The following is a 13,581-nucleotide window of genomic DNA, read 5'->3' as shown; positions in this document are numbered from 1 at the left end:
AGGGTTTATGAACCTGAAAGATAACCAGCTTTTCTAGTAAATGCCATTAACGAATGAAATGACATTCTCATCTAGATTACAGGTCTCCATTTATTGCTTCTGTTAGCGACCAGCATGAAGTTGTGTACATCACTGAGAACAAAAACAAAACTGTGGTGATTCCATGTTTGGGGACTGTTTCAGACCTCAATGTGTCACTTTGTGCAGTAAGTTACATCTTCTTCCATCATCTCTTACCTGTAATTTTTAGCTAATATTAAGATGGTTAGCCTGTTTATACTGTAATTATATATATTATATATTGTATATATTATATAACATTAAAATCAACACTGACTTTTAAAGGAAACTTTAGGAAGGGTCAATATGACAATAAAGAAAACCAATTTGTAATCTTAAAATAAGATGAATTCTTTAGTGTTCATGGTTTTCACTTTTGGATAACACGATTAAATATTTCATATTTCTTTTCCTACCCAGAGGTATCCCGAAAAAAGATTTGTTCCTGATGGTAACAGAATTTCCTGGGACAGCAAGAAAGGCTTCAGTATTCCCAGCTATATGATCAGTTATGCTGGCGTGGTCTTCTGTGAAGCAAAAATCAATGATGAAAGTTACCAGTCTATTATGTACATAATTGTGGTTATAGGTAAGAGGACAATTCCTTTTTAATCTTTAATATTAGATAATAAAAATTAGCTTCTTATATTAAGATCCTGGAAGACAAAAGATATTGAGAAATATATTAATTCAAGATTTAGTGTTAAGCAGTTCATTACATCCCCTCTTTCTCTATCCAATAAACCTATGTGCTGCTGCTGCTAAGTCACTTCAGTCCTGTTCGACTCTGTCCGACCCCATAGCTGGCAGCCCACCAGGCTCCCTGGTCCCTGGGATTCTCCAGCCAAGAACACTGGAGTGGGTTGCCATTTCCTTCTCCAAACCTATGTGCAATTGAGATTTTTCTCCTTTCTTATCAGGACCAAGGATGAATAAGAGTTCTATTATAGGAGCATATTTTATGAAAAATTCAATGTTCCGAGCATTGCTTGGCATCAATTCTTTTAAGTATACCTATTTTATGGAAAGTTCAGTAACTTTCTAAAGCTGGCCCCAGTCACTATTGACTCCTCAGATTTTACTGCTTTTCTGTCCACTGGGCTACAACACTTTGGAAATCCCTTTAGAGCTGCTTTGTGAATCTCTGTAGGCCATTTTTCCTGGGAGTTACCAAGGTTTGGGGAGGCCCTCAGGGGAAAATGATGTGATACATTTTGAAGTTGCTTTATTTCTGAAAAAATGTGAGCCAAGTTATAGATTTGGTTTCCCTCTCACTTTCTCTTTTTCCAATTTACTTGCTCCAGGGTACAAGATTTATGATGTGGTTCTGAGCCCCTCTCATGGAGTCGAGCTGTCTGTTGGAGAGAGGCTCATCTTAAACTGTACGGCAAGAACTGAGCTAAATGTGGGGATTGACTTCCACTGGGAATACCCTTCTTTGAAGGTAACACTAGCAACTCAAAGCCAGACATCCAAATACTTTGATAATGAGCTCCACTGAAGTTTGATTGAGAGAGACAGGGACCTCTTTGGCCAGGTAAAGTTGAAGGGCCTTAGCTCACACTAACACACACATGCATACGCATACATTTTAAAAGAACTACAGGACATACAGCACCCATAGAAAGAAAGAGGCAAAGTCAAGAACTCTGTCCAAGCTGGGAAGATTAGTTTTCTTTTGATGATTACGTCTTTCCAGTTTGCATTATTCCTCCGTTCTCCAAAGTCCTTGATCTATTTTCCCTTTAAGGAAATTTTTTTGCAGGAAGTGGCATGAGACATTCTTCTCCTTAGACTGTGGTCATATTTCCTTGTGTTTCTGCAGTTAATATTTCTCTCATTCCTGTTATGTGAGGTTTTAAAATTCCTAATTCAGTTGATTCTATTTATTTCTCCTGAAACCAAATGTAATTGTCATCTGCATAATGTTAAAAGTTCAGAAGTCTCTATTATTAGCATTAGATAGTGTTCACCAAGGGCCAAGACTTTTGTTGGTATCTAGAAGCTATTGGGGAATGTTATACTGGCCTTTGGAAGTTCAGTAACCTCTTTTTCAGCATCAGCATAAAAAACTTATAAACCGGGACCTAAAAACCCAGTCTGGGACTGAAATGAAGAAGTTTTTGAGCACCTTGACTATAGATGGTGTAACCCGGAGTGACCAGGGGTGGTATATCTGTGCAGCTTCCAGTGGGCTGATGACCAAGAAGAACAGCACGTTCGTCCGGGTACATGGTAAGCGAAGATTGCCTTCAGAATTAGGCTCTGCCTTGAAAAGTGAGATAATTCAAATACGTTTGGGTCAGCTAGTGAATCCTATTTTGTTCATTCAGAAGATGCTTTGAGCTGTTGCTAGGACCTCAGGGTCAAGAACATAGCTTGGGTTCAGAGCCCAGCTTTAGAGGGGAAATGAGCTGATGTAGTTAGTGCTCACTAAATATTACTTGTTGTTGCTGCTATTCTTATTATCACTATAGTAAGCAGAGGGTTTTTATCTAAGATCATTTTACAAGTTTTGTTCAATTACAAGGCTGAGAGGCTTCCTTGAATTGCAAGCATAAGCCTTGCAATTGGTGAAAGCTATATTTAGTTAGTTTCTGTGGGGCTTTGAGAAAATAACTTAATTTCCCATTTATTCTCTTTCACTCACATAAATGTCTCAGTTTAGATGATAATTTGTACGGCATCTAACTTAAAAGCCTTCGTAAGAGTTTGGATTTTATAGTATGGCAATGCAAGATAGGTTTTGAGCAGAGAGAGACACACTCTGGCTTATGTTTTTATAGGATCACTGTAAAAGTTTTTTTTTTTTTTTTCTAATGTGAAATACTTTAGAGAAGTAAGGGCAGAAGTAGAGAGTCTAGTTAGAAGGCTAATTGCAGTCATCCAGGTGAGAGATGGATGGGTGGCCTGGACAAGTTGTGAACTGATTCTGGATATAACTTTGAAGATAGAGCCAATAGCATCTGCCTGTTGATTCCCTGCCTGTGGGATGTAGAGAAAAGAATGAAGATGACCTCTGAGTTTTTAGTGTGAGCAACTGAGTGAAGGGTAATTTTTTTAACCGAGAAAAGGAAGGTAAGGAGGGGAGTAAGATTTGGGTACCCAGGGTTTGGTGGCTTCATTTGGAGATGCCCATTAAATATCCAAGTGGAAACTTTAATATGTTAACCTAGATCCCAGAGAAGTTGGGGCAGGAGATGCAAATTTAGGAGGAGTGTAATTGACAAGAGGAGGTGTCGACAGAGAGAAGAGGTCTGAGGACTGAGTCCTGGTGGATACAGAACATGGGGTTCTGTATAGGGTGTGAAGCGACCAGAGGAGAAGGAGCACCCAGGGGCTCCGGGGGGACATAGAGAAAGTTTCACAGAGAAGCAGATGCTTGGACTGAGTGAGACTGGAGTGCTCAGTAGGCTTGCAGAGCAGACTGAGGGCAAGACAACAGCTAGAGACCAGGGGTGAGAGAGGAGCTGGAATGGGACCTGTAGGAGTGTGGGAACCACAGTGACTCAGACCCACAGTTTTTGACTCTTCACTTGAAACTCTTCTTACAAATGGCCACTTCTAAGAAGTTGCCATCTATGAGAAAAAATTATCTTTATTTTCTTCCAGAAAAGCCGTTTGTTGCTTTCAGTAGTGGCATGGAATCCTTGGTGGAAGCTACCGTGGGGGAACGTGTCAGAGTCCCTGTCAAGTACCTTGGTTACCCTCCTCCAGAAATAAAATGGTAACAACTGGACATAAATGCAGAGCCTTGTGCCACATGAAAGCAAATCCTCAGATTGGACTAATTCCTGGAATTTTTTCCCCATAGGTATAAAAATGGAAAACCCATTGAGTCCAATCACACAGTTAAAGTGGGGCATGTGCTGACTATTATGGAAGTGAGTGAAAAAGATACAGGAAATTACACTGTCATTCTTACCAATCCCATTTCAAAGGAGAAACAGAGCCACATGGTATCTCTGGTGGTGAATGGTAAGCCCGTTCAGTTTTCCTTCTCTGCCCCCATTCTACTGTAAATAATTTGATGATGTCCTCCTGAGCAGCTGGGCACCTCTGCCTCACTGGCATCATGAGTAGGCTCCTGTGTATAAAAATGATCCAGAACAGTGTGGCTTGAAACGAGGTGGCAGCAGTGTGCTTTGGACACGTTTGCTTATGAGGCCAGGTAATCGAACCTTGGTCAAATGTGAGACTAAAGTAGATGGTATAGCCGATGGCTAAATACTGTGAAATAAAAGTGTTAGCAGGGACAGTCATCAGGCTCAATTGCAGTACCTTTGAATTGTGCTTCTGGCATGCAGATGTTTAAGATTCTTCTTGAATTTTGTGGGAAATTTCTAGTTTGATTTGGGGTTTATGTATCAGTGATGCACATATAGCTTCAATGCAGAAAGCTTTTCTAGGTGGACATTTCTTGGAAGTGTTTTAATCTTTTTTTCAACAGAAGTCTGGGACCTGACTCTGAGGCTGTAAAGGGGAGATATTAAATTTTGGATTAAAGGATAATTTGAACTTTATTTTTTCCAACCCGAAAGATGCTTATTTATAATAAGTCTTCTGGGTGGGAGAAGAAGGTCATCCTGGTTAAGCAAATGCAAGAGATGCTAAGTTGATGGACATGGTATATTGCCATCTTCCAGTGGGAGAGGGCAGGAAGACAAAGTAGCTGAGGTTTAACAAACATTTGACTAGCGCACCCCTCCCCCATACATCCATTAATATCTTGCTCCAGACACAGGTTGGGAAATACCTATCTGTTGTAATTCATTATGCTTTCTACTGGCATAGCAGATTAAAACTTCAGAACCTCTCATGTGATATTAAAGTGCTTCCTTATACATCCTGCCATGCTCTGTATGTCTACTGAGCTTGGCTTCATTTCTTTGCTGGGACATCAGCTTCAAGGAGTATTTTAAAGAAAACAGGTTCCAGAAATATCATTTAGGAGCCAGTTGGATATAGGGGTTTGGGAGCAGAGAGAAGCTGAGAAGCTGGTAGGAAGGATGGGAAGAAGGAAATGAACAAGAAAGAAAGATGTAAGAATGGACAGTGAATAACCTTCTCATTCATCCAGGAAGTCATTTCACATTTGATTCACCCTAGCATTTTACCCTCCTCTCTAAAATAAGCATTAAAAAGAAGTCAAGTTTTGAAAGTATAATCTTGAGCCTTAAGTTGGAAGTGATGAGAAGATAGTTTCACATTAATGACTTTAGAGCCAAAAACAGAAAAAAGGGAAAGAAGGAGGTCAGGCAGGGAAGGAACGGAGGGAGGAAGGCAAGAAGATAAGAAAGGATAGGAGAGAGGAAGGAAGGCAGGCAGGTGAAGAAGGAGGCAGAGATGGAGAAGGAGGCAGTGTAGGTGACCTTGTCAAGTCATTTCACTTTTAAATTTTTCTCATGTGTAAAGTGGAGAACAATAATAGTGGCTGTGAGGATTAAGTGAATACATTGGTGTAAAGCACTTAGAACAATGTTCAGCACATAATACATCTGCTTACTGTATTATTCACAACTACAGTATTTTCTTTCTGGAGGCTTGCCCAGTCTTGTGAAATTGGAAGAGCGAGGAGAGCTCTCCCGCTGATGCAGATGAGAAAAGTGAGTCATAGGGCAGTGAGACTGGCACAAAGTCACCCATCTTACTAGTTTATTACTATTATCATGAGTATCACTAGAAGTCAGGTGCCCTGTTTCCAAGTCTAAATGTTCTTGGAAAAGCAAATGGGGGCAAAAATCCTATGCTTGGCAAAACACAGGCTTTGGGTGCTGAAAACTGCAACTTTCCACTCCTCCAAGCTGACTGACAGTTCAAAAGTTGTCTTTCTCACCTCCAGTCCCACCTCAGATTGGTGAGAAATCTCTGCTGTCTCCCGTGGACTCTTACCAGTACGGCACTTCCCAGACACTGACGTGCACGGTCTACGCCGTTCCTCCCCCAAGTCACATTCGCTGGTACTGGCAGCTGGAGACAGAGTGCACCTACCAGCCCACGTGAGTAGGATCACACCCTGTGCCCCTGCTGTTCTGCACTTAAAAAAAAAATATATATATATTTATTTGTTCTTTCTTTAGATTCCATGTATAAGTGATAACAGACAGTATTTGTTTTTGTCCAGCTTACCTCACTTACCATGCTAATCTCTGGGTCCACCGTGTTGCTGCAAATGACATCTTTCATTCTTTTATACGACAGAGTAGTACTCTGTTGCAAACATGTACCACAACTTCTTTATCCATTGCTGTTGGTGGACATAGCCATGCTGTGGTACGATTCTATTCTAAACCAAGAAGGCTATCTCTAAGGTTATTCCTCAAGCATTTCTTTTCATCTCCTTCCATCTTTCTCTGTGCTATGTCCTTAGGAGATGTCATTCCTTGGGGTATCCTGCTTTGAGATTAGCTCTGTCTAATTAGCCCTTATGTCTACCTCTCTGAATGCAGTTTCTTTGCCACTTTGTTAATTGCCAGGCCTTGGTTCTTCTTCCTATGCCAGTCAGCCAGTGAATACCCCTATCTCCTTATCTGTGAGAAGGTCCATCTCAGAGGAAGTGCTGATGTTTGCAAGGGAGTGATAGACCTCAGAGTCTCAGGCCTGGCTTATCAGGTCCTAACACACAAGTCCAGACATCCTTAGGAAAAACAGCAACAACAAGTCGCCCACCACCACCCTAAGCAGTGCGCTTCCTGTTGTTGTTTTTGAGATGGCCTCTCTAGTTTCTTCCTCAGATGCTGACCATTTCCTACACAAGGCTACAGTCCCAGGGAAATTACTTTAAGAAGCCCAATGGCTTCTTAGTTTCCTCGCCTTCCTTTGAACTAAATTAACTTGAATTGTCTTGTCGATCCGATTTATGAATGGAGGTTTGTTCCCAGAATAGCTGCTTCCCTCCTGTATCCTGAATGAATCTACCTAGAACCTTTTCCTCCATTGCCGAGGCCTATTTTTAATTGGCGCCAAGTCTTGTAACTCGGTGGAGTGCCTTCGAAGTTATTTCTAAGAATGTAATAACCAAAGTCTGATTCCTTTCCTTGATATTGATTTGAATTAAAGGAAAATTAAGTCATGACATCACCTGTTACCTCTGTCTTACAGCCTCACTGCCTTAACGACAAACCCGTACACTTGTAAGGAATGGAGAAACGTGGAGGACTTCCAGGGGGGAAACAAAATTGAAGTCAACAAAAATCAGATTGCCCTAATTGAAGGAAGAAACAAAGTGAGTCTTAAGTTTTTGAATTTGAAAATCTGTCTCTCTTTTATGGAAGGATGGACTGAAAGCAGGGTAAAATAATAGGTGAGGAATGTTGGAGATTGACTGTCAGATAAGTGGAATGATAAAATACTAGCATATAAAGTCAGTTTGAAAACACCATTGACTTTCAGAAGCACTATTGACTTGCTATTACTGTATCAGAGAAACATAAAATACATATGCCATTAACTCTGTGCATCAGTTGTATGGTAATTCTGATTCCATAAACATGAAAGTGAGAAAAGGTATGTAATGTTGTATTGAAACATTTTTAATTTTATGGTTCCAAAGCTCATTTTGTATGACGTGTGAGTAGTATCAGCATAATTGTAATTGCACGGATTTGAGTGCAGGCAGTACTGGAGTATGAATGGAGTAGGCAGGTCACAGCGGTCGGGGGGACACTGAGTTTTAGTCTGAGTGCTTGTGCATAAACATAGGCTCCGTTGTTTATGGCTTGGGATTTATTTTTTTCACAGACTGTAAGTACTCTTGTTATCCAAGCGGCCAATGTGTCCGCTTTGTATAAATGTGAAGCAGTGAACAAAGCTGGAAGAGGAGAGAGGGTTATCTCCTTCCACGTGACCAGTAAGTGCTCTCCAGGGGCTGGGCTGGCTGATAAATACTCTGTCGTCTTGACTGTTCCCATGAGGGGCAATGGCTTAGGAAGGGAACGTGGGTGGATTATCGATGCTTTTGTTCACAGATGAGAACTCCTCAGGTAGCTCCTGGACTCATGGGGAGTCAGTGCATTTGACTTCACAGGAGAGAACAGTTGATTTTGACCCTCAAGTCCTGCACCATGTTTTTTGTTTCTGTCATCAGAGTCTTAGCACAGTGCTTGGCTTAGCGAGATTCAATCAATATTTATGGGCTTGGTGTTGAACACTTGACAAAGTTGGGTTTTGGGGAGACAGTTGTAATGACACTGGAGCAGTGCCCTCCCAATGCTGCCGATTTTGTCTGTTCATCTCAATTTATGGTTTGGCTTTAGCTGACTGGGATAAAATATTTCGGTCTAGGCCAATTCATGGTAATAAACATAGCTTTCCTGTCAGGGAGTGTAACATATCAATGAGGAATTAAGTTTGTGAATCTCATAGTATAATTATCCTCTTTCAATTTTAATTTTTTAATCTTAAAACCATACTTAGACTCCAAGTGGAGATTTTATAAATATCTGAGGAATTCATTTGCATTTCCAAATAATGTGTTTTAGCAAAACAATTGAAACCACATTGTCCAGTTTGGTGGTCTCGTTGTATTCTGCTGTCTAATGCCAGGGCTTCACTTTCCTTGGTGCTTCATTGCAGACTGAAGGCAACACGAAAGCAGTAGCAGAAAGCCCAAGGTAAATCACTATCTTCTAACCATGGGTTTTATATTTCAGGGGGTCCTGAAATCACGTTGCAACCCGGCACCCAGCCCACCGAGCAGGAGAGTGTGTCTCTGTGGTGCTCCGCGGACAGAACTATGTTTGAGAACCTCACGTGGTACAAACTCGGCCCACAGGTCCTGCCCATCCACATGGGCGATTTACCCACACCTGTCTGCAAGAACTTGGATGCTCTTTGGAAAATGAATGCCACCATGATCTCTAACAGCACAAATGACATCTTGATCATGGAGCTGCAGAATGCATCCTTGCAGGACCAAGGAGACTATGTCTGCTTTGCTCAGGACAGGAAGACTAAGAAAAGACATTGTGTGGCCAGGCAGCTCACAGTCCTAGGTAGGGCAATCACTCTGGACCATCCAGAGGCAGTTGGGATGCCTTCAATGTAATGCTTTCAGGGCCCATGAAAAGATTGTCTTCTGTGTGCTTATACATTAGACAGATGAGCTCATATCTGACTCACCAAAACTCCTCAAGCCAGAAGGAAGCTAATCATGCTGAAGTGATGTATTAAAAAGAGAAAATAATCCTATTCTTTCCAGCCCTGATGGTGGGGTCACTCACTGCTATCTTCAGGGGATTACCCTAAACCAGAGACATTTCTGCCTCATTCTTGGGCATTCATTTATTTAAATAGACATATATATGTGAATGCCCACCGTGAGCTTGGAGGGTTCTGGAAGGTCACAGTGGTGACTCAGTGGGTAGGATGAGAACACAGACAACCTGTCGTAGTCCAGTGAATGCTCTGTGTCCATGAAGACTGGGATTGTTTTCTGCTTTACTCCTTGCTGAGCTGCAAACATAGAACAGTGCACATACTGCTTGATAAGACATTTGCTGCCTGGAGAGTATGGTGATGGGGCTGTCTTAAGACCTGTGAGAGCCCCTGGGAGGGTGCTGCACTCAGTGTGTGTGCCTCGGTGGTGCAGCTCAAGGTCGTGAGTTGATCATTCTAATGAGCAAAAGGCTTTGTAAGTTCCGCATGAAGCCACTCCCTACACCTCCTCTAACATTTCACCTTGCACAAAATCTGTGCAGCCTCTGTCTCCTCTGTCTCTGGGGAAATCAGGCAGATTTAGAGAGTTTCTCTTTGTGCCCTCTCTCCTCATTTTCTCATCTCCTTAGTGTCCCTTCTTAGTTTCTAGGATGCATACGTTCTGTTTTTTTTTAAGGAGAACTGCCCAGATAAGTTAATTTATACTGCAGTTTCAGACGAATAACATTTCAAAGGCCTTGGCATATTTTCAGGAAGGAACTAGGATAGATTTTGCTAGTGTTAGGATTCTGGTGTCGAAAGAAGAGATTTTCTGAGTGTAGTCATCCCAAGGCTCTTCAGATCACAGCCCATATATGAGCATGGTTTTTCTGTTCATCTTGGTGACTGGTCTGATTTCAAGCTAATGAAAAACTTCAGAAAGAGATGTAAAGGAGGCTCCCGGCTTGCCATGCCCAGGAAACACTTGCTCACAGTGGGCTGGTTTGCTTCCCTAAGGACTTCCAGATCGCTTTCCAAAAATTATTCTTGGAAATAGACTCGAGTCTATTTGCTTAAGCCCTAGTGCAGTTCACTGTTGAGGTACTGTCGTTTTGCCAAATGTTGAAGTGGATTCTTTCAACAAAATTCCTTTCGATATTCAGTTAGTTTGGACAAATTATTTCCATCGCATTTTCCTGATTTGTAGGAAAGGTTAAATCTAGAGTTGTCCTGTACATTTAAACAAATACCCATGGGCTTAATTAAAAAAAAAAAAAAACTCTTTGACTTTTGTTAGAGTATTATTGTTTTGTCTATGTTTTAGTGGAAATAGTATTGAACTAAGCTTTTGGCTAACTAGATTCTGAATTCAGCTGTTAACTTAGTTACAGGGACTTGGACAAGTTGTGTAACCCATTTCATCTTCAAAATAAGACCATTACTCCCATCATAGAGTTGACAGTGAGCAACAGAAGTAGGACAAATGAGTTTTGTAAAAAATATTAAATAAATATAAGGTGTTCTTTGTTGAATTGCACTGAAGTTATATACTTTCCAAGAGAAACATGGCAGAATTCTTGGGTATCAGTGGCTAGAATTTATCTAGCTATCTGTTTGATAGGAGGGAAGTCCATAAGAATGACAGCTTTAATTTTGTGTTGATTACCAGGTCAAATCACTAGTATGAATGTTCAGAGATGCAGTAATCTATCTGAACTGACTTGTTCCATTTAACTTTGCTCAGTGAACAACACTCCTGTTGTCCACCTCTGTGTATTTTCAGCTTAGTAAATTAATAGTTTACTAAATGGTTTAATAGTTTACTAATATGAAAACCACTTCAAAAGTCATAACTAAATGTCCTGTGATTTTGTGTGTGTGTGTGTGTGTGTTGTGCGTGTACATAGAGCGCATGGCACCCATGATCACAGGAAACCTGGAGAATCAGACGACAAGTATTGGTGAAACCATCGAAGTTTCCTGCACAGCATCTGGGAATCCCTCTCCACAGATTACATGGTTTAAAGATAATGAAACGCTTGTGGAGGACTCAGGTGAACAGAGCATATTTATCTCACTTTGGCTGCATAATTTTCCTAGAGAGATTGACTAAAGTCCATATTATATCTTTTTATTTGTTTATTTTTTATTTTTTTACTTCACAATATTGTATTGGTTTTGCCATACATCAACATGAATCCGCCACAGGTGTACATGAGTTCCCAATCCTGAACCCCCCTCCCACCTCCCTCCCCATACCATCCCACTGGGTCATCCCAATGCACCAGCCCCAAGCATCCTGTATCCTGCATCGAACCTAGACTGGCGATTCATTTCTTATATGATATTATACATGTTTCAATGCCATTCTCTGAAATATATCTTTTTTAAAAAATTGTTTACTTACTCATTTATTTTTATTAAGGTATAGTTGATGTACAATATTATTTAAGTTTCAGGTGGGCAACATAGTGATTCTCAACTTTTCAAGATTATTACTCTGTTTATCATTATTGCATAATATGGGCTATATTCCCTGTGCTATGCAATATATCCTCGTAGCTTATTTATTTTATACATAGTAGTTTGTTCCTCTTAATCCCCTACCCTACCCGCTCCCCTCTTCCCACTGGTCATCACTGGTTTGTTTTCTGTATCTGTGAGTCTGCTTCTTATTTGTTATGTTCACTAGCTTGTTTTATTTTCTAGATTCCACATAGAAGGGTCATACAGTATAACATCTATGTTGTTTATTGATTGGTTTTAGGCAGAACAAAAAGCAGTATTAGTGTCCAGGCTCTGACTCAGTTTGTAGACTCAGAGCCCAAGTATCCAGAGCCTGCTGAATTCTCATGGAAGCCACGGGTGCCGAGATAGCAACTGACCCTGACTCCTTGGAGTCAGACACTAGCCCAAGATAAAAGGAAATATGTATATTACTTTTTTTTCCTGGAAAGCTCCACCAGACCACATCATAAAATAAAAACCCGACTGTATAGCACGGCTTCCCAGATGATTCAGTGTTAAAGAATCCGTCTGTCAATTTAGGAGACATGGGTTCGAACCCTGAGTTGCAAAGATCCCCTGGAGAAGGAAATGGCAATCCACTCCAGTAATTCTTGCCTGGGAAACTCCATGGACAGAGGAGCCTGGCTGGCTACAGTCCATGGGGCTGCAAAAGAATCGGGCACACTCTAGCATCTAAACAACAACAGCTGTACAGCACAGGGAACTCTACGCAGTGCTCTGTGGTGACTTAACTGTGAAAGAAATCCAGAAAAAGAGCAGATATATGAATGCATATAGCTGATTCACTTTGCTGTACAGTAGAAATTAACACAACATTATAATGCAACTATATTCAAATGAAAATTTAAAAATAAAACCAAAACTGCTTTTTCCCCCTTTCTCAGGCATTGTGCTAAAAGATGGGAACCGAAACCTAACTATCCGCAGAGTGAGGAAGGAGGATGAAGGCTTGTACACCTGCCAGGCGTGCAGTGTTCTGGGGTGTGCAAAAGTGGAGGCATTTTTCATAGTAGAAGGTCAGTGGGAATTCATAGACAATCAGATTGCTTTTAAAAATTAGCTTGTATCTGTACTCAAGTACTTTGGGTGGGAGGGTTATGGCTGGTTTGTAATATTTTTTGTACTTTGTAAGTTTTCTACTATAGATATATATTTATTTTAACCAGAAAACATAATTAATGTTATTTTAATTCTGCTTGCATCACATTTCTATCTCTGCAGTTCTCATTGTAGAAAAATTCTTAGCCCGGCAGGTAGAATGTCTTTCTTTCCTTGATTCTTTCTTCATATGTCTGGCTCAATTAACTAGTTATGAAAATTAAGCCCCTATATTTATTGGGTAGAATTACTGCCTAGTCATGAAAATCAGTGCTATCTAGATAGTCACAAAGGTTCATAGTTTTTATTAGACTGGAGATAATTAAGATTCAATTGTGAACAATGGACCATTGCTTCTCTGAAATGGAAAATTTGGGGTTCTTATCTAAATGAGTATGCAGGAATAATGTGAAATCTAGCATTTTTCTCAGATGGGAAAGGTAATTTGTGACAGAATATTTTATCTTCAAAAGTGTTTCCCTATCTTTAAAAAAAAAAATAACCCATGAGCGGGACAATGAAACTGTATTGTGTGGGTGAACGAATGGTATGCAAGGGGAAAGGAAAGGAGTGTTGATAGATGGAGGAATTGACAGATTTCTTTGAACTCATCCTAAGTTGTCTCTCAAGGTCTAGATTTTAGTCCCTTTAATCTGTCTAATCTATGTTGCCAAGTATTACATCTCAATACTTTGACTTCTTTTTGAATCTGTAGGCTTATTGCCATTTTATAACCTGCACTTGCAGATAAAGATTTCA

The 13,581-nt window shown here is 40.5% G+C and overlaps 1 protein-coding gene across 2 annotated transcripts in view; it reads left to right on the top strand.

The window, feature by feature from the left end:
• The window catches only part of KDR (kinase insert domain receptor), a 49,596-nt gene that overhangs the window by 9,068 nt on the left and 26,947 nt on the right, over window positions 1–13,581 (top strand). For both annotated transcript variants that reach the window (XM_012179355.5, NM_001278565.2), the window contains 12 exon segments: window positions 76–206; window positions 481–649; window positions 1,365–1,504; window positions 2,118–2,295; window positions 3,673–3,787; window positions 3,875–4,038; window positions 5,903–6,059; window positions 7,162–7,285; window positions 7,801–7,909; window positions 8,712–9,053; window positions 11,103–11,249; window positions 12,609–12,740. In XM_012179355.5, coding sequence (XP_012034745.1) covers window positions 76–206; window positions 481–649; window positions 1,365–1,504; window positions 2,118–2,295; window positions 3,673–3,787; window positions 3,875–4,038; window positions 5,903–6,059; window positions 7,162–7,285; window positions 7,801–7,909; window positions 8,712–9,053; window positions 11,103–11,249; window positions 12,609–12,740 — 1,908 coding nt within the window.

Source organism: Ovis aries, chromosome 6, assembly GCF_016772045.2.
Source record: "Ovis aries strain OAR_USU_Benz2616 breed Rambouillet chromosome 6, ARS-UI_Ramb_v3.0, whole genome shotgun sequence".
NCBI classification, from domain to species: domain Eukaryota; kingdom Metazoa; phylum Chordata; class Mammalia; order Artiodactyla; family Bovidae; genus Ovis; species Ovis aries.
The sequence above is the reverse complement of the archived record's forward strand: the minus strand, read 5'-3'. Positions and strand labels throughout refer to the sequence as shown.